Source organism: Chroicocephalus ridibundus, chromosome 1 (genome assembly GCF_963924245.1).
Source record: "Chroicocephalus ridibundus chromosome 1, bChrRid1.1, whole genome shotgun sequence".
NCBI classification, from domain to species: domain Eukaryota; kingdom Metazoa; phylum Chordata; class Aves; order Charadriiformes; family Laridae; genus Chroicocephalus; species Chroicocephalus ridibundus.
In genome coordinates, this window is record NC_086284.1 from 103,734,501 (window position 1) to 103,755,211 (window position 20,711).

At 40.3% G+C, this 20,711-nt stretch overlaps 1 protein-coding gene across 3 annotated transcripts in view; it reads left to right on the forward strand.

The window, feature by feature from the left end:
- The window catches only part of GART (phosphoribosylglycinamide formyltransferase, phosphoribosylglycinamide synthetase, phosphoribosylaminoimidazole synthetase), a 40,654-nt gene extending 20,034 nt beyond the window's left edge, over positions 1 to 20,620 (forward strand). For all 3 annotated transcript variants that reach the window (XM_063346325.1, XM_063346334.1, XM_063346320.1), the window contains 13 exons: positions 307 to 475; positions 1,829 to 2,060; positions 4,887 to 4,981; positions 6,167 to 6,276; positions 6,839 to 7,037; positions 9,678 to 9,926; positions 10,268 to 10,420; positions 11,607 to 11,810; positions 12,142 to 12,273; positions 12,898 to 13,028; positions 14,659 to 14,800; positions 17,842 to 17,957; positions 19,187 to 20,620. In XM_063346325.1, coding sequence (XP_063202395.1) covers positions 307 to 475; positions 1,829 to 2,060; positions 4,887 to 4,981; positions 6,167 to 6,276; positions 6,839 to 7,037; positions 9,678 to 9,926; positions 10,268 to 10,420; positions 11,607 to 11,810; positions 12,142 to 12,273; positions 12,898 to 13,028; positions 14,659 to 14,800; positions 17,842 to 17,957; positions 19,187 to 19,369 — 2,115 coding nt within the window. In that variant the 3' untranslated portion in view covers positions 19,370 to 20,620. The remainder of the gene's footprint in view (positions 1 to 306; positions 476 to 1,828; positions 2,061 to 4,886; positions 4,982 to 6,166; positions 6,277 to 6,838; positions 7,038 to 9,677; positions 9,927 to 10,267; positions 10,421 to 11,606; positions 11,811 to 12,141; positions 12,274 to 12,897; positions 13,029 to 14,658; positions 14,801 to 17,841; positions 17,958 to 19,186) is intronic.
- The last annotated feature ends 91 nt before the right edge of the window (positions 20,621 to 20,711 follow it).

The window sequence follows — 20,711 nt, forward strand, 5'->3', positions numbered from 1 at the left end:
CTTCTTTTCCCCCCTCCCTGTTGACAAGTGGAACAAACCCCTTCATTTCCATTCTTCGGAACAAAATAGAGTTCTTTGCCTTTTCCCCTTTGTATGTAGCAGTTCTTTTACCCATAGAAATTATCTTCAAGGAAGAGTATTTTTAATGGTACACAGATTATGAATGATATGTATATATGTGGGAGAATACCGCATATGAGAATACTTTATGTTATTTTTAGTTACATTAGTATTTTTAAAAGCTCAGTGAAGAAAATGTAATTATGTGTGTTATTTTCTTTAATTTGCAAATCTTTATTTTTGTAGGTAATTCTTCCACTGTTGAAAAGTGATTTATACGAAGTTATGCAAGCAGTTATCAATAAAAAGTTGTCTAGTTCCATGCCAGTTTGGTTTGAAGACAGTGCAGCTGTGACAGTGGTCATGGCTAGCGAAGGGTATCCGGGAACATATCCCAAGGGTTTGGAAATAACAGGTAAATGTAGCAGGATGGACTGCAGAGGTCTTGTTTCCTCTCCCGCCGCCTTTCAGTTTTCTCTTTTGCCAGATGAAGGTGAATCAGTGTAACCCAGGTTCAAGAAGCTTTATACCTTGTGATTAAGGGTCAGCAAGAGACAACTGAACTTTTACATAACAAAGTTTATTGGTAATACATTCGTAGCGTTTTCAAATCTCCACACCGTATTGTTAAGTTCTCGTCGTCATTTTGGCCGGATTGGCCAATCAGAACGACAGATGTCCCTTCCCACCCTCTCTCCTCAGAGACGAGAGGAAGAGATAAGGAGATTTACGAGTTTAGAAAAAGAACTAAACTACTTTAATGAAAATAATAATAAATAAGAAAATAGTAAATAATAATAGAATAATAAAAATTAAAAAAAAGTATACAATATATACAAAACCGTATCCAGCTCCCAGGATGACGATCGTGTCACCAGCAGACACAGGGAAAGTCCCAGACTGGAGTCAGTGACGGGACAGGAGCTGAATTCTGGAACTAGAGTCAGGAATGCTCAGATCAGGATCAAAGGCAGTCGAACAGACAGGGTCCTCCTCAGATGTCGGCCACTGAAGAAAAAATGAGCCAGAGCCCCTTTGATCCCTCAGCTTTTATACTGAGCGTGATGCATATGGGATGGAATAACCTGTTGGTCAGTTTTGGGTCACCTGTCCCGTCTGCTCCTTCCTGCAGGTGGGACCCCTCTACGCTTCCCCGCTTCCGACCCTCTAACAGGGCAAGCAGTGAAGTTAGCTGACCTTGGTTGTTATGGCAATAAGTCTAAGCAAGAGCCTTTGTGCATACCATTCCTTGGTATAATCAGGTCTTATCACTCTGAGAGTGAACAGTTTCTGAACAATATGCTGTTAATTTCAGATTTTAGTCAGTTAGAAGAGGCCCAGCTAAAAAGTAAAATTACAAATCAGAAAATCGGTTCTGTTTTACCTCAAACCAGGACAGTTCTGTAGCATTTCTTTTATATGTGTTACAGTAAAGTAGTTCTGGGTTGATCACTGGTTCTTAGATAATGTTGATGCTGAAAAGTTTTGTGATCTCTATGTCAGTGAAGTGCAAAATCCAGCTGGAATTAAATGTTTTATGCAAGTGTTTCAGCTAAATACTGTGTCTCTGAACGTACAAGTAGAGACTCCTTGTCTCCTCAAATGTAGTTTTTACAAATTTATTCCCATTTCCCAGAATGATCAAACAGAATTTGGTTGTGGTTTCTAGACAGTCAATAAATGCTGAATACTGTTCATTTGTAATTTAATAGATAATGTTCTAACCAATTGTCTTTTCTGCATTTATTTTCTTAAACGGCAATCACAGGACTTCCTAAGGCTAAGGAGCTAGGACTGGAGGTGTTCCACGCAGGCACAGCCCTGAAGGACGGTAAAGTGGTGACTAGTGGAGGAAGAGTCCTTACAGTAACTGCTATTAAAGAGGATCTAATGACAGCACTGCAAGAAGCTAACAAGGGAGTAGCAGCCATACACTTCAAGGGTGCCATTTATAGAAAGGACATTGGATATCGGGCTATAGCTTTCCTGAGACAATCCAGGTAGATATTTGAAATACTTGAAATGGAAATAACTGGTGTAAAGGGGACTTAAGACGCTACTAGTTTACATTAATAAACTGATGTTGATATTGTGCATAACTCTAAACAAGTTTTAACTACCATACTTGTGAGCAATATAAGCAAGACCAGCCAAGGAAGGGACAGGCTTTTTGAAGGCTCTCATCCATGTTATTCTCCCAAGTCTGAGTGAAACTACAGTGACAAGCACATAGAAGTAACTTGTGCTGTTGCTGCCTTTGTTACATCTGTTTTAGGGAAGGTGAACTTCTGGTTCTTAGGCTCTAAACCATAGCTTTTACTATAGATTTGTGTTGTCCATAAGTCTTAACATTATTATAATGAAATGTATTTACAAACAAAGTTTGAGCTATTTTATTGGTTCATTTTGGAGCCTTGAGAAATGGTTAAAATGGTCTTGAAACCAACCTGCCTTGTTGGGATATGCATTTTAATGGAATAGCTGGCTAACATTGTGGGTAGAATTTATCAATCCTTTTTATTATTATTCTTTTTGTTTTCACAGTATTTGGTTTAGCAGTCTTGAGATCATGTAGGTATCAGGATTTTTTTAAAGCAGTGTGTCCTACTGTCTCTCTAATGTTATTAAGAGCTTCTTCCAGGTTTTAGACTGATTTTTACCTGATATGAAGCATATCTGCCTGCCCATTTTCCAATTCACTCAAAGCATAACTTTTGATAATAGGTTATTTTTTAGTCTATGAAGCATATTAGTAAGAGTCTCATTTTTACTGACAGTGTATATCAATTAGTATATTGTAAAATTATGATCAATAAACTTACTAAATGAACAAGGGTGTTGGTATCTAGTCTTCTTTCTCTCTCAAGTAGTGTGCATCTTTTGAGAAATTTATGCAAAAATGTGTAATTGGTATTTGTATTGTAGTAGAAAAAAAATCAAGTTGTTGTGTGATGCAAGAGAAGAAGGTACTTTAATGAACAGTTCTCTAAATTACTGAGTTTGTGGGCCATAGCCAGGAAGTTTCTTGACTGGAGTGCCTGTATGCTGGGAGGATCCCTGACTTATGAAGGAGACTTCTTGGGAACTGTTCACAGGCAGCACCTGTTTCACTGTCCTTGAGTCTGCACCAACTTTTGCTCAGACATCCTAAAACTGGAAGAACAGACAGTCGGGGATGCTTCCCTTTGGACTCTGTGTTGCACACAGTTCAGGAAGGGTGATGGTTGGCTTTGTAAAGTTCAGGACGTCCCTCCTCTTGGCAGCTTTGCAGGATTAAGCCCTAGACGTTACACTTTGTGAAAATATCCAGAATATTTATTTAACAAAAAATATTGCAGAACAGTGCTTTCCTTTTAATGAACCGAAGATACCACACTTTTAAAGATACGGTGAAAATACGATGAATATTCATCATGTTCAGACTGAAAGGGCCTGACTCTGGTCTCCTGTTATTGCAGGCTAATATTTCCTTGAGTCTTATTCACGGGCTGAACAGCTGCTTCTTATAATTATTTTCCTCTTGCAAATTTTTGAGCAGTGATATAATGTGAGTGCACATATCTTTGTATTTTCCTGGTAGCAGTGTCCTTTGGCCAGTTGTTTTGTTGTATTTGTCCTTGTTAATCAGCCTTTCACCCTTAGAATTTAAAATATTACTGAATCACATCAGTAAGAGAGCTAAAATAGGTATGAACCTAAAATAGGGATGCACCAGGTAGCCTGGTTCATGCCACTGACAGTGTAGAAATAACAATTGCGTAACTGGAGTGAGATATGTTTGGTACAAATAGTAATTAAAAGTCATTGCGCTCACTATCTCCAAAATGAAAGGGTCCCTCTCTAAATATGGGATGGTACTTAATGTCCCCAGTCAGCCGTATGGACAGACAAGTTACATACACCAGTTTGTAGTAAGCGTGTTTTCTCTATTGTATGGCTGTGTATAAAAAAAAACCCACCCAGAGCTTATGGACATTTCTTTCTAGATTGCTAAAGCGGACCTTAGGGTCTTAGGTCTTTTTAAATAAACTTTAAAATGTGTACTTTAATAGAAAGTCCATTTAAGGAAAAAAGAGGTGTGGCTGGTTTTGTGGCGGTATCGTTCTAGGTGATAAGGAGAGGCAACCTTTAAGCTATAGTTGTAAAACTCTCCAAGTATCATAGAGGAATGTTGATTGATGTGATACTTCCCTTTTGAAGAGCTACCTTGAGCTTGATCCTGCATGGTGCTGAGGTGTTCTGATTTAGCGGTGTGCATTTTTGTATACGTTTGGTTTTGAGCGTAGGAACTAAACTACTGACACCTCAGTATCTGGACCAGGAATTCAAACCTTGCAAAATCAGATCCATTATTCCACCTATTTTACCTTGTTGTTGAGTTTTTTTGTTTAGTTGGTTTTTATCTTGGTATTTGACTGGATAGAGTATGATGCTCATGTTCTGATGCTGTCTCCAAGATACCTGGAGCTGTTTGAATACTGCTTATGGCAGACACTCTGTGGTGCAAATCCACGAAGTTTTGTTTCTTTGGTATAATACTCTCTACCTCCAGGTATATGTGTGAGGTCAGGTTCCAAACAGCAAAAAGATTAACCTTTGAGCCATTGAACCTGCATGAAATAAGTACTGCAATACTTAGAAATCATTTTATATGAGCAAAGTTACTGCACAAGCAGGAAAATAGTGGTACTTGACAGCAGAATAGGATTCTGAATGGTTAATCCCCTTGTGATGCAATGATGTAAAGAAGTAAATATGATTTTAAAATACATGTTTGTGCATTTAGTAATCAATTGCCGTAATATATTTTTTTAACCTTCTTTCAGAGGCCTGACTTACAAAAACAGTGGGGTAGACATTGCAGCAGGGAATACTTTGGTTCAGAAAATTAAACCCCTTGCTGCAGCCACGTCAAGGTCAGGTAAGCCTTGCACCTTCTATTCCTGTTTCAGTCAGGTCACGGCAATGAAGCTTATCATTTGATCTTGATCTTGATACAAAAGCTCATATTTATGTGTTCTGTGTGCTTCTAGATTACTCAACAAGAAATATCTGCAGTAAGCCTGCGATTTCTTCAAAACGCACTTTCTTAAATTTACAGATTTTCTTCCCAAAATGACTCTAAGCTATATCTCCTGAAGGTCATGAATGTTAGAGAATACAGTTCAGCACTCTAAAAGGATAAATGCAAGCAAAGATCCTACCATTTAGTGCTGTTTTTGATTACGTGCATTATTATTTCTAGCACAGTGAGCTATACAATTTCTACAGATAAATGTTTAGAAAGGTGTACAGGATGTAGAACTCCTCACAGATACTATCTGTTACTTGAGATAGATACGGAAGACACGTCTTTTGCATGGTTAAAAGAGAATCGGTTTGCCCTCTTTTTATTGTGATCTCAGGCACATTTTGCTCTCCCAAGCCCTTGTAGTTCGTTTGATAGATCTAAAATATCAGTCGTATGTAATAACCCTCTAACTTCAAATTAACTGCGAACCTTCAGACAACGTCAGATATACACAGAGAGAAAACTATAAACACACACACGCGCTTGAGCAACTAGTCAATTCTTAGCATTCATAGTATCTCCTACTTGTGTTTGTTTCACTCTTAGGATTTAACCAATTTTAGTTTTAAGGTTACCATACTTACCTATCATAACCAGTCTCAGGAGCAAGGAGTCTTAATGTACTCTAAGTTGCAGTATGCACAAGGAGATAAGGACTTTCAGTTGGAAAATGCCTAGTTATCATCTTTTGCCAGAAAGCAGTGGGCTTCAATCAATTACCACAATTCTTTTTCCGTTTTTCAGAAAAATACAAAGTGCAAGGGAGAAATATATCAGCCATAGTAATTATTGAATGTACAATCACAAAGTTGTGGATTTTTAGCCTTAAGTAATAATGAAGAAATAAGATAAAGCAAACTTAAGAGGATTGGGAGCTTCCGTGCCTCTGTGAACAGGCTCTAAATGTCAGAGAAAAGTTTCCTGGTGACAAAGCAAAGTCATGTTGACAGACACCAGAGAGAATTTGTGTTGGAGATCCTGGAAAAACCCGTGAAAGTAAAAGTTTGCTATTTTTTCCTCTTTTCTGACTGGCAGGCTGCAATGCGGAGCTTGGTGGCTTTGCTGGCCTCTTTGATTTGAAAGCAGCTGGTTACAAAGACCCTATCTTGGTATCTGGAACTGACGGTGTTGGCACAAAACTCAAGGTAATGTGAAAATCCATGTAAAGGAAGGAAAATAGCACAGAAGGATAAATGTTTTAACAGAAAATATCAGTTGTCTTTTAAAAATACCTATTTGTATTTCTAAAAAGGGAATGAAAAATAAAATTGCCCGTCAGGCAAAAGGATTAAATATATGTTTAACTTTAGCCATACTTGAAATGATGCTTAAAATAACTCATTTTTAGTATTAAGTACGTAATCAGGGACTCAATTTCACTAAGGTAGAATCTCCACCCCCAAAACGATTGCTTATGAGGAAGAACATTTAATTATACAGTTGCTATTGTGTTTATGCAAGCTGCAATGAAACCCTTTCCAGTTCAGTCCCCTTCCATAAAGTGCCTTTTGTACTTGCCCATTAAGAAAGTAATGATCCCTAAAATAAAATGTTCGGAGAGGCTCACAGAGATGATAATACATGAAGCTGCTCCTCAAAAAGCATCTAGAGGAGCAGCATGATTCCGATCCCCTTCCGTTGCAGACTCTCGGCGCGTGTTTCAGTTTCTCCAAGCTAACCACCGGCTTCCCTCCCTGTGTTTTGCAGATTGCACAAGTGTGTAGGAAACACGACACCATAGGTCAGGACCTGGTGGCCATGTGTGTCAACGACATCCTGGCTCAAGGAGCGGAGCCCCTCTTCTTCCTTGACTATTTTGCCTGTGGCAAACTTGAGGTTGAAGTGGCTCAGGGTGTCATCGCAGGAATAGCTGAAGCTTGCAAAAAAGCTGGATGTGCGCTTCTGGGTATGAGCCCTCTTCTTTGAAGGATATGAAAAATCTTATGCAATATCTTTATAATTACGTTTAATGTGTTTGTTTTCCTCCTCTGTTGAAGAATCTTAGAGGAGTGAAAAAAACACCAAAGCGCCTTTGCTGTCAGAGGACATAACCTCTACGCACTGAAAGGAGACAGCACTCTGGAAGTGTTGCCATTAGCTCAGGAAGTTGCATATAAATTTTCTTATTCGTATCTTTTCATTTAACTTTGTAACTATAACAGCTACCTAGAAAACTAACAGTTCATGTATTTTAATTCTTTGTATTCTCCAAGTATATTTTAAAACATGCCAAATAGGTTTGTTTATTTTTATCCTTTATCCTAAAGGAAATCCTCATGTTTTCCTCTGGAAAAAAAGATTTATATGTGTTACTGTGCGGGCACATGTCCCTCTGTGTGCACTTATTATCCTTTGAATCACTTGGCTGATTTTAACTGCATTTGACAGGAAAGGCAGAGATCTCACAGCTATTGTGTTCCCACAAGCTTCATAAGAGTAGAAGGCCACAGAATGTCCGCGTGCATGCAACAAAAGCTTCAGCTGGAGCTCACTACTAAAGACACAGAAGTTACCACAAGACAGAAACATAGAAGAAACCAGGTTGCATTAGTTACAAAACTAATAGCAAAATTATTTCTCTACTGAAGACTTGCTGAAGATTTATTTCACCAAGATGAGCATATTCCAAGATATTAAGACTCAAATTTAAACATTTTCCTTTTCAGCCCTATAATACAAGCACATAATACATTTTACTAACATATTATGTATGTATTCTGGTATAGAGTAATCTAGTTATCCATGAAAATGATACGATATTTCACTTCTTGAGTCTTAAAAAATACACTGTTCAACTCAATAAAAATATTTCTAGGTTAGTGAAAAATACATTATTTTGTATAATTCTTTAGTTTATAAAAGGAGTACAACACTGGGTTAAATTTTAAAGCAATGAAACCCAGAAAGTTCAGTTTCCTCACATAGTTTTTGTTTTTCCTTCTTTTTTTATAAAAACAGACGTGGAGAGTTACCATGATTTTTCCAAAAAGACCTTTAATTTGAGACTAAAAGTGACAGTTCAAGTGTCTTACTTTAGGTACCACTTTACAATTGGTCATACAGTAATTCTGTCCTTTTTTCCAATTCTTAAAGAAAGTTAATAACAAAAGTCTTTTCTAAGTGGGAGTGTGTCATTTTGAGGTAATTTACAAGCTTGGAACAAGAGGCTATTTATATTCTGGTTTAATTTTTATGCATGAACTGTTAGTCAGCTTTATATTTGTCTTAAGGTGTTCTCTCAGTTTATCAAATATAATCAAACCATTCATACTTCATCAGAAGTACATGTTATGTGAAATCTTGCTATGAAATTAATTACTGAAACATCAAGATTTTATTTCCAGTTGGAAGACTTTAAAACTACAAAGGGCTTTGCCTGTTGTAAATTCATTACCAGAGAATAATTTCTTAAAATTGTAAATGGGTTAGCAAATATCTTTTTGTGCTAATACAAAAATATCTCTGAACTCATAAATAAAACACCCGTGATTTGTTCTCCAAATTTCTGGCACTCTCAGAAAAGAAGGGACAGAGATGATGCAGTAACTCTGAACCTAAGCAGGAAACGCTTTTCTGTAGCCTGGATCATCGAAAGAAATTTCAGTTTGGGCTCCCACTTCACACATTCCTTCCAATGTGCATGCACATAGCTTGTAGATCTGTCTTTGCACGGCGTCATCTCATGAAAGTCTCGTCTGAAGCATGTTGCTAAATTCCTACCTTGCATTTCTGCAATACCTGAATATTCAGCTCAACCATCTTAAGCTTGATAGTGGGGCACTGAAGGGCTTATCTACGTGCTTGGTTTTCAACAAACGTTATTAAATACAGATTAAAACAGATGAATATAAACAAATGAACTTTCATTTTAAAGTTGGTTATAGTAACGTAATCTAGAAACCTGGAAAAGCTTCTAGACAATTTAGTATGTCAAGAACTGAGCACAAGAGCAGCTTCCACCTTCGCTCAGGTAAATTTGGAGCCCCTTCAGGGACACTTTCTGGATATAGAAGACTTTTGTATTGAATGAAACCTGGTGAGTGCCAAAGAAAAACAAGACGGTACTGGTCAGCATGTTGGGCAGAAGTCATGATATAATGGCAACTTAATCACTGTCAAGTTGTTTTCTTGTAGACATTGTGACCAGCAGAAGGGCTTGAAGGAGAATAACGAGATGTCTGTGAGGATTGCTGGGGAGAGTTTCTCCCCGATATGAGGGAATAGTGTAAAGATGCCTATTTGGAAAACTTCGGAAATTTGGAAATACGAAGTGCTAACTATATGCTTTGATTTTAAAATGTGAATGCACAATTTGATCCTGGTTGTCAGAGTGAGGGTGGAAATGCTCTTTCCCAATCTTTTTTCGCTTGTTCAATTGAAGGGCCTGTGCCAAATGTTTTGTTTTTCAATTCTTTTTAATGTTCATTTATCTAATTAAAAAACACGGTCTGTTAATGCCTTATGAGTTTAAAACTTTGAAAAATTGCATGCCTACTGGTGCCAGTGGTTTTCCAACATCCCCTTTCTCTTTTTTTGGTTCCCACAGGAGGAGAAACTGCTGAAATGCCGGGCATGTATCCACTGGGAGAGTATGACCTGGCTGGCTTCGCTGTTGGTGCAGTGGAGCGAGGGCAGATGCTGCCCCAGCTGGAGAGAATTGCTGATGGAGACGTGGTTATTGGAGTCGCTTCTTCTGGGGTTCACAGCAATGGGTACAGCCTTGTAAGGAAGATTGTTGAGAAGTCATCATTTGATTTCTCTTCTCCAGTTGGTGTCTCCGGTGATCAGACATTAGGTAACATTTATAATGCAGTTTCTTGCATGATAACTTGAACTTCTGATTGTTTTGTCTGTGCTTTTGCTTTTGTAACTTTTCTAAGGCACTAAAAAAAATTCTGTTCTTCAACATATTCTCCTCTTTTTTTCCTCTGATTCACATAAGCAGGAAAGAAATTAAGGGAGGGGGATAAATAACTAATTGTATGCTAAAAAAAGGTAGAACATTGTGTTTTTCGCTGTAGTACAATGCTCATTAGTATCCAGCAAGTTAGTATTTTGAGATTTCCTCAATTCTGTATTGATCAACGTTTATTTCTGTGCTGTAACGGGTCTTCTTTCATCCTCTTTCATCTACAGGAGATCTCTTGTTAACGCCGACTAAGATCTACAGTAAGACTCTGCTGCCTGTCCTTCGCTCAGGCCATGTGAAAGCCTATGCCCACATCACTGGAGGGGGCTTGCTGGAAAACATCCCCAGAGTTCTCCCAGAGTCCTTTGGTGTCGTTTTAGGTGAGATAAAAAGAAAAGCTGTAGAAATATCCACGTGTTAATATGGGTTGGGGGAAGCTCTGTACAAGGAGGCCATGTCAGCTGACTTGCACTGTAACAGCTAGACTTGCTTGTCTAGATGTAAGTTTGCTTTTTCTTCATTGTTGCTGAATTCCTCCTTGTGCCTGAAATGGCGTCAAAGTCAAAACACTCTGTAGTCCTATGACTGCTGCCCCTTGAATTCACTTCCCTGATGGTGTTTTGGATTGGATTTCTTTGGAAACTCTATCCATACTTGCAAAACAAGAACAACTTCAAAAGCAACCCAAAGTGAGCTGTCACCATTTGCAATAACATGCAAAATTATTGCTAATTAAATGACACTCATGAAGTCTTTGATTGGCATTCATTTATGGTTACTAGCTCAAGTACATCTCATGATATTCAGCATACCTTAATTAATCCTCACCGCAATCTCATCAGGTATGCCAGACCAGAAATAGTATTTCCCTTACGGAGAAAACGTAGTATGGAAAGGTAAGTGACTTACTACAGGTTATGCAATGTTCATTGGGTTGTAGGATAAAATAAGGGAACTAATACTGAGTTTTGCACTCCAGAACTGCATGTAAATCATTCTTCCACTTGTCACTTAAACGGTGGTCCACAGCGGACGCTGATATATAGAAATGGGGATAATACCATTTTAAGTGTAACATGACAAGAAAGAAGCTTACTGTCTTTGAAGTTTCTTTATAGCGGCTTGTCCAGAAGCATTTCTCATGCTGCTGTAAATCATCTTACCTTGTTGCAATTAGGGGCAGTGAGAGACTTCTGTGTCAGTTTTTAAGGCTGTTGTTCTGGTACAATAGTTTCTCCAGAAGCAGAGCTGTCACCTTCAAAAAGAGGATTTTCCAAAGACTGCCTCAGAGCCCGTTTTGAATTACTGATTAACGGGTTGCAGTGGAGCAATACGATTAATTTCCTCCCAGACTGACACTTCTTTCTGCTCCTAAGCCTTGTTCAGTAAGGAAGGAATAAACATCCTGTTTCCGTGCATGGAGGCCAATTTCACTCAAGCTAATGCTGCTGTGGGACTTAGTCTGTGCTTTCCATCCAGATCTTGCCTCTTAATGCTCTAGAAATTTTAGTGTTTTCCCATTGGTAGTGATTTCCACTCTTCATATATATTTTCAATTTTCTTCAGATGCTCTTACCTGGAAGATTCCTGAAATCTTTTGCTGGCTCCATAAAGAAGGGAACCTCTCTGAGGAGGAAATGACTCGGACATTTAATTGTGGGATCGGCGCTGTCTTGGTAGTTCAGAAGGAGATGGCTCAGCAGGTCCTGAAGGACATACAGAGACACGAGACAGCCTGGCTGATCGGGAAAGTTGTCCCCCTACAAAAAGGTTATTAGACTTTTCTTTTCCTTTTGAAAAAATTGCAGATCTAAATTCCTTAGCTGGTGAGTCTGCATGAAGGTTAGCTGAAAATCTCTTAATTGGCACCTCCGTGGCTTTTTTGCACAGGGTATTAAAATGACAGTCCTCACAACTCCAGCCTTAGCTCATAGAACATGTGCTCAGCAACGTCAGATGTCACCAGAACTATAAATAAATAACGAGAAGTAAACCAGTGCCACTAATCTCTTTTTATGGGTACTTTTCTCCTCTCTCTGTTTCTCCCTTTATTTACGTGTGTGTTTGGTTGTGGGGTTTTTTTTCTCTTGTATGCATTCAGGCTCTGACCATGTTAAAGTCCATAACCTGCTTCGAGCCTTGCAAGCAAACAGGTCACTGTCTGTCCGCAGCCATATCCAAGGCAAAATCCCGTCAAACAAAGTGAAGGTTGCTGTCCTTATCTCTGGAACAGGTGAGAGTTGTATTCTTTACTACAGTATAAAACAGACTATTGAAAAAGGAACTTCAGCTCAGATTTAAAATTTCTTAAATCCTTGCAGTTATCCATGGAGGCTCTGATAGGCTTCTGACAGGCTTTCAATAACAGGCAGAATAGATTTCACCCTGGGATTAATTTCAATCACAAACAGAATGGGCTTCAACCTCCGCTGCAAACTGACAATGAATTGCATCTCTGTTCATTTTATCTACAAATTTCTGCATGTCTCCAGATTTGAGCAACCACTGCAATGCACTATAGGGACAGCAGCATTATTTCACAAATAGATGAGAATTTCTTCTTGTCATATAGGCACTCCCAGGGTTTCCAGTATTCTCACTTGCTAAGAAGGTAGACCGTCATTCCAGTTCCATAAATTACGATTTACAAATTTAATTGCTAGTAAAAGCCCTGTAGCCTCCAGCTGTCAAATTCAGTTCCCAGTAAGATCAATTAAAAAAGGATTACTGCTAACATCAATGTTTTTTGGATTGGGTCTCACCCACGTTGCTGGTTATTTAAAACCTCTTCTAGCCATTAACTATATTTGTTCTCCAGGAACGACATGGTATTAATGAATTATTTTTTCACTCACAGGCACAAACCTGGAAGCCCTCATAAAGAGCACAAAAAAGCCCAACAGTTTCGCACAAATAGTTCTTGTTGTTTCTAACAAAGCTGGTGTGGAGGGGTTAAGGAAAGCTGAAAGAGCTGGTATCCCTACAAGGGTAAGTATTTCTCATCTTTTTAAAATTAGCCATCATTAGCTTTGACTACAGGAGGAAGGTGCTGTGAGATAATGAGTTTTACTAGGGTAAGAGATGGTTTGATAGGATGCCCTAGCTTTCATTTTTTGGTTTGTCATGAACTTGTGCCTTTGGGCAAACTACCTAACACGGGAAGGAAAATACTTCCTTTTCTCCCTCTCAGAGACGTTGCTAGCAATCCTAATGGTTTTGGGAACAGTCATTATATAAAACCGGTGCGAAATTTTCACAGTTACAGTTTGAACTTTGCCATTTATTTAACTGTAGTGCATTTGCAGTAAAGTAACGAGCTATTTTATCTGAATTTAATTTTAAAATTACATGCTAAACAGACGTGGTAGATCATTTGAATGAAATAAAGGTTAAACTCGGTGGGACCTTCCACTGACTCTCTCCGCATTGCTTCAGGCTCCCCAGGATTCATTCAAAGCAAACTGCGATTCCCTCGGTGCCACTGGACCCAGTGCTGCATCGCTTTGTCCTTTGTGCAGCCATTTGCATTACATACGTGAAATGCTACTGTTCTGACTTAGGAGCAATTTACAGTCACTTTTCACTGATAACTACTTATTATAACACATATATATAAAATCATGTAACTTATTATAACACAGGGAAGATTTGGGTCCACTCCAAGCTTTGTTATTAACTTGAATATTAGCAGGATCTGATTGTTAGCGCTGCTGTCTCTTACTTGGGAGTACAGAGAGATCACAAGTAAATATGTCCGCGGCATGCGGGGGAAGAACAAACACATAATGAGGGGAAAAAATACAGCCTTGGAGAGCTGGTGGTCTCAGTGGTCAAGGTGGAGAGTGAGCGGTGACAGAGAGGCACTGAGGAGGACGTGCCGTGCCAGTTATTACCTGGTAGTTCACAGCAGAGTTCAGCCCAGCGCTGAGCTGGGCCCTGTCTCCAGTGCCCTCTGCCACCTTTTCGGCCAACCAGGTCTGGCTTTGCAAAACTACTTTGTGATACTTAAATGCGGCACCGTGGTAAATCTGGTCGGGATGAAGAGGTATTTTTATTTAAAAGGCTGTGGATGTTGTAAGTTATGTGGCACTGCCTTCTTCCTGTTTCAATTAGGGATGTGTCCTGGATGGAGAATACTTAACTCGCTTATATTGACCTTTTGCAGTGGGGGCTGTTTTATCAGCTTGTGATTAGCCTTTCCTTCAAGGTTTTGCAATACAATTTTTGTCAAGGCTCAACTGCTTAAAGCTATCAGAGGCCTTAAATTGAGTGAAATCATTCTAAGACTTTAGGTTGTCTTAATGACCGACATTTGTAGGTTGTTAAATTGTGTCCAAATGCTGGGGCCTACAGCTGTGGCCCTTATCAAATAAAACTCTGATTTATTCTGACAATTGCTCTGTGTGAATAGGAATAAAGACTGCATGTTTGTCTGTTAGCTGCCTGCATTTATGAACCGCTCTTCTTGCTGTGTATGCGCACCCAGCTCCAACCACACGTGGAGATTTACTTGTTTTTGGTTTATTACTCCAGGGTACCGTTCCATTGTGCTCGCCTTAAGGCGTTTAGATTAAATCAACATCATGTCTGTATTTCTTTGTCTTTTGGATTATCACAGGTTATTGACCATAAATTGTATGAAAGTCGCACTGAATTTGACAGTGCAGTTGACAAAGTCCTGGAAGAATTCTCAGTTGAACTGATCTGTCTGGCTGGATTTATGCGAATACTGTCGGGTCCTTTTGTCAAAAAATGGGAAGGTAAGCCCAGCATAGTAGTGTATGCATTTAAAAAAAAAAAAAAAAAGTAATTTTATAGCTTATCCTCAGGAAAAGGAAAATGGGAAAAAAATATAGAAAAGAGACCGTACTAATTCCGGGTTTGCAGGGAACTAAACTCTTCCCATCTTGTAAGGAAAAGAAGACGACAGAGAAAGGCAGTATTTTTTCCCCTTCCCTCCATCATTTCCACAGAGGTTTAGGGAAGCCAAGGGCAAATGCAGACTTTGTGGTCTCTGATTTATTAGAACATATTTTAAAGTAAAGCCATGAAAATTTTAGACCCCTGCAAACATGAGGTGGAGGGCAAATTGTTGCCTCAGCAGTAGGTGTTGGCTGGGGAGAGGTGAGCATCCAGCCACTGAGAATTCCTTCCCCTAACAGATGAGCTGCTTTGGCTGCGCATAGAACTGCAAAACTAGGCAGCGGTACGCGGTTCCTGTTAACAAGACCTTGCCGGTCTTCTGGTCAGACATCCCGGGAGCCGCCTGGATCTGAGGGTGGCACGTTTCACAGGCAGATTCAGCTCTCGTTTGTCCAATGCGTTCACAGTGTCTCCATTCTGGGCATTGTTTACAATTTTTCCAGGTCTTTGTTAGAGGCTGATAACACCTCTGCCTCCTGCGATGGTTGCTCTCCCTCCCCCCGCTGTTACATTCCTCTTCGTATCTCTTTCTGTTTCCTTTAGGGAGTCCGGATCACACAGAGCAGCTGCTCTTCTCACTGTTTGCTCTGCTTTGGTTTCAGTCATGGTTACTTAAACTAGTTCTTGCTCATACCAGCGACAGGCTGGTCAGCCTATGCGTTGCAGCTCTCCGGGCGGCCTTTGCTGTTCACGTGGTGACTTCTGTGTTACCCTGGGTGTGTCTGTGACACAGACCTTTTGCACCTGAACTACTTTTTCAAACCTCTCTTTAAAAAAAATCAGTGGAGCAAAACAGGCATTCCTCGGAGGCAATTCATTTTACGCTAAAGCTGTCAACTGAATTGTTTTTGTTTCTCTCCATTCATTACAGAGTGCAGAAGATGAAGATGTAAATGTCTGTGCTGTAGACAGCTGTAGTTAGTAGAGAGGAACCCCTCACTATGGGAGATGTGTTTTGAGTAGAGCATCTGTGTAGAGCATAGAAAAGAACGTTCTCTAGTGCAGAAATCTTACACAAATAAAGGATGAGCTTAGTTCCCTCTGATTTAGGGACAGAGCACTTCCAGCGCTGATGACCACCCTGCACAGTGCAGGACTTGCATTACATGTATGACTGGCCCCAGAGCAAAACACTCTCTTCAGTACAGGTTAAGTCATTTTTTAAATGTCCAGCACTGAATCGAGCTTGAAAACAGATACCTACCTGAGCTCCGACCAAGAATATCCGTCAGTGATGCGAGCCCAAACACTCAGTTCAGCTCAGGTATCTGTGCCAGCCAACAGGAGCATCCTGTAAAACTCTGAGCCAGCCATGCACTGACCAGCCACAATTGTCCAGGAGCAATTGGTTCTTGTTGCTGCTCTCTTAAAAGCTGTTACCTTTCTTTTCTCCGGCACTCACAAGGACACAGACTGTGAAGTTAGTTGTGAAACTCTCTTTCTTGCTTAATGGCCTTGAAATGTTGAGTGTTAACATAAAGGACAGATTGAAAACAAGACAAAACAAAACCAAGCAAACCAAAACCCACTCAGAAGCGGAGAGTGTTGTTTTCAGCTCACTGTCCCGAAGACTTTTTTGCTTATGCAGCAGGCAGGGAGATGCTGATGCTTAAAAAAGGAGTATTTCTGAGATACCGTTGAAGATCAGTAGATACATTTGCCTCTGTAAGTTGCACAGGTCAATATCTGCACGAGTTACTGCGGTGAGAGTGCAGGTTTCGTATCGTGCTGCCAGAAATGGCCTTCACTTGACATTACAAAACCATGAGCCTCTATTTTGGTAACACCGCTGCCTCCGCCAGCATGTGTCAGCTCAGTCTCGCTGCTTGGCATTTAGGTGGTGTTCAGTGAATCCTGATGACATACAGTCTTCCTAAACAGGAGGCATGCAGAGACAGCGTGGGCGTAGCATACTGCGATATAAATAGTATTGATGGCCAGTTGTTTTTTTTTTAAATACTGTAAGGGTTCGTACTGAATGTAAGAGAAGATCTAGGGCTGCCGAACACCTTTTGACTCCACCCTGGTCCAGAATGGGCAGGAGGAGTTGTCAGAGACATATGAGGAGCAAACAGGGGAAGTCCACCAGAAGAAGGAAGGTTTTCTCATGGTTTAACCACCGCATTGCTGTACACTCAGGGTGAGATCCTGAGGTCACGGGCAGCCACTCTCTCCTGCTTTACAGCTCAGTAGGAGCTCAGGCGTATGCTTTCTCTTTTAAGGGAAATGTAAGGTACGGGCTTCCCAGGGTTATAAGCGTTGCTCGCACCTGCTTGAGCGTTAGAGGTTACATTATCGATTTCAGGATCCCCCGGACAACTTTCCGCGTGGAAAGTAGTAGTGGTAGACAGGTGCTTTTCAGAAGGGCAGAGAGAAGGGCTCCTATAGGAGCAGCTGTTGTCTTTTATTAAGCCAAAACAGGTGTGGAGGAAAAGTCCAGGCTAAAGAATTTTTGCCTTCTCACCGGGGGGGGGGGGGGGGGGGTCTGTTGCGTCATTTGAAACTGCTCCGAGTTTCTGCCGGGTGCTGAGTTTGTAAGAAAGAGGATTGTGCTTGTAGATCAAAGAAGAGAAGAACAAGATGCTGAGGGAAAGGACAGCTACGTCCAAAAATTAATCATTGTTAGTCACTGGAGAAATATGCTTTAGCCAGGCAATTAATTGTAACTGATTGCTGTCTTTGATTTTTCTGAAATAGTGAGACGTTCTGAAATGCTTTGGGCTGGTTATCTGTCAGCATCATGAAAAAACAAGCGCGTGCAAAAGTCATGCAAAATCTTTTTCACAAATGTATTTTGTTCCTCTGTCGATTATGGTGCTTTGAACACTCTGGTAAGGCTGAACGCTAAAGGACAATGACCTCGCTTATAATTTTCCAGGAAAAATACTGAACATCCACCCATCTCTACTGCCTTCTTTTAAGGGAGCAAATGCCCACAAATTGGTGCTACAAGCCGGAGTCCGAGTCACGGGCTGCACTGTACACTTCGTAGCTGTAAGTACCTCCTTGCCCCCGCTTTAACTCTATAACTGACCAGTCGTAAGATTGCCACCTCAGAGCTTGCTTGGAACACCCTTATGCCATCATGTTTGATTACATTTTCTCCTTTGCTCACTCATAACATTATTAGCCAGTACAGTGCTTTAGTTTGCTGTCCCTGGAGCAAGAACTGGAAATGAATAGTCTATCCAGGGAGTTTAAGCTTTACCTAAGTAAACTTCTTCCATAAGCATCCCACTGCTGCCTTCCACCAGTTGCAGCGGGGTTACTAGTTCATGTAAGGCCTTGGCTAACCCCAAATCTTTATAACTACACAGCACTAACTTCTTAGATTTTATCATACAACCTTTCTTATTTGTTGCTTTCAAGAAAAAGAAAAAAGGAAAAAACCCCAATGCTGGAAATGGCACGAGAAGCTTAGATTTGTTAAGAAGTAATCAAAAGTTTGTGGGAACAGAGGAAAAACTTAATTTATGTTAGCCAAAAACTAAGAAAACAAAAATCAGAGATCTCTCAACTTGTAAGGTGCAGGTTTTTATCAGTTCAGGGAGCATTTTTTCCACCTTGTTCAGTTCTCAGGGTTGACAGTAGCTAGTCTCCCCTCCTCTGCTGCATTCTTCAAATTCTTCTCCTCTTCCACTGCTCCTGAAATCTGTTCTCATAATTTTTGCTTTCTCTTGGAAAAAGAGACAAAAACTATTTTTCCAGATAGAAGGAAAAAAATGCATTCCTTTCTCCGTGATATGACTTCGGGTTTCTTCTCTGTGTGGCAATGTACTGAGAAACAATAACTAAACAGCAGGGATCCGCCTCATTAACATGCAAAAGAAAGATCTGCTGGGTCCTCTAGTCCCGCTCTGTGCCAAGGCTTGGCTAATTCACTCTTCTGAATTGAAATGTCATCATTTTGTCCAGTTTAGCCTATCGTGTCCCCAGTTAACATGGCTTTTGTTATTTCCTGTAGCAGAAATGTTCCTCGCTGGTGTTCTGCCTATATCCTCTTTTATTTTGAAGCCTACGCTTCTGTTGGCTCCTCACAGGCCAGCCTGAGTGCCTGCATCTTTTCTGCAATCCTCACATTAGCCCAAAATTCATGTTTCCTGGAATAATGTAATGATAAACAGGTCCCCGAGGCAGCTGGACTTCATTCATTGTCCTACAGCTGGGCACCCCCTCTCTCTCCTCTTTCAACCGCTCAGACTTTCTGGCTCTTGCTTTTACAGGAGGAAGTCGACGCTGGAGCGATCATCTTCCAAGAGGCAGTTCCAGTTAAGATTGGTGACACGGTGGAGACCCTTTCCGAAAGAGTGAAGGAGGCCGAGCACCGAGCCTTCCCAGCTGCCCTGCAGCTGGTGGCCAGCGGGGCCGTACAGGTGGGGGAAGCCGGCAAGATCTCCTGGAAGTAGGAGCAGCGTGTCCGTGAAGGTCCTCAGATGGGGCAGCTGGGGTGCCTTAATTGGTAAAAACAAGAGGTCATAGCCTAATAAGACGCACACTGTTTTCTCTTCACAAAGTGTTTTCAACATAGAGTTTACCCTGTCACGTTCTCACTCAAATGGTTAAAAGATTTGAAGTAAAATCCAGAGAAAGCCACAAATGGGCGTATTAAGGCAGGGGGCTGTTCTTAGCCGTCTCAGCTATGGCTGTGTGACATGCTTCCTAATTGTAATCACTTCCTTGGCCAACATTTTGGTTCTCAATCCCTTTCTGAACAAACAAAACAACATTCAGTTGGTTGCAGAGAGATCTCAGCGTCTCTGAGATTGACTTAGGAGCATCTGTATTACTCTCTAGCAGATCAGACAGGCTGTCGCAAGGGATTGATTCTCTTGTCACGTGCTGTGAAGTGTTTGTGAGGAAAAGTAATGGAAGTAGCACAATGGAAGAGACAGCTAAAGGCAAAAAACTGCACTCATAAAAATCTCTAGCCAAAACAAGAAAAAATGACCTCCCAAAACACTAACAATTCTTGCAGAAAATGAAATGGATTTTTTTTCCATGTAGTTTCTGTTTTAATGTTGGTAGATCTTGTCTGGCCCAGATGCTCTGAACATATCCCGTAATTTCAAATATTGGACCTGCTATCAACCAGACGCTAAATAGCATTAAATGTCTGCTGACCATTTGTCTTCAAGCATCCCCATGTGAATCCACATATGAATTCCCCTCAGAGATTTGTTCTGAGTCAAAAGAGTTGTTGGCTTTTTTTAAATGAGCAGAAAGGGAGTTAGGACTAGATACAAAATGTGTTCTTGGCTTGTGAGACGCTCTTCAGCAATTCTGCTGAAGTTAAGTGCCTTTATTATTGGAACAGTATTTTCACCTGGAATACTACTGGTGGAAACCCAGTAAATGTTGTCATTCTGAAAACAGTAAGGTTTTTTGCACAGCTGAACTCTTGTGAAAAAGCACCTGGTTTTATTTTAATGTTTTAGCGTAGCTGTGAAAACATTTTGGTGTATTTACTAAAATAACCAGTTTTCCCCCGTACAAACCAGAAGCACCTGACTGAAGCTGTTTATGTATGTTTTAGTGCTCCCCTTTAATACAGAGAAAGCTGATTTGTATTCTGTGCACTGATGGCCTTATGGTACTTCCGTTTTGGCGTAATCTCAATTTGGATTTGAAATAAAGTCTAATAAAGTTGAAAAATTAAATGCCAAAATCTGTCCTTGGAATTCTTTTACCAGGGGTGTAAGCTGGAGGAGGAGTTTGTGAAACGGAATCTAACTTTGTCTGCAGTAGAGC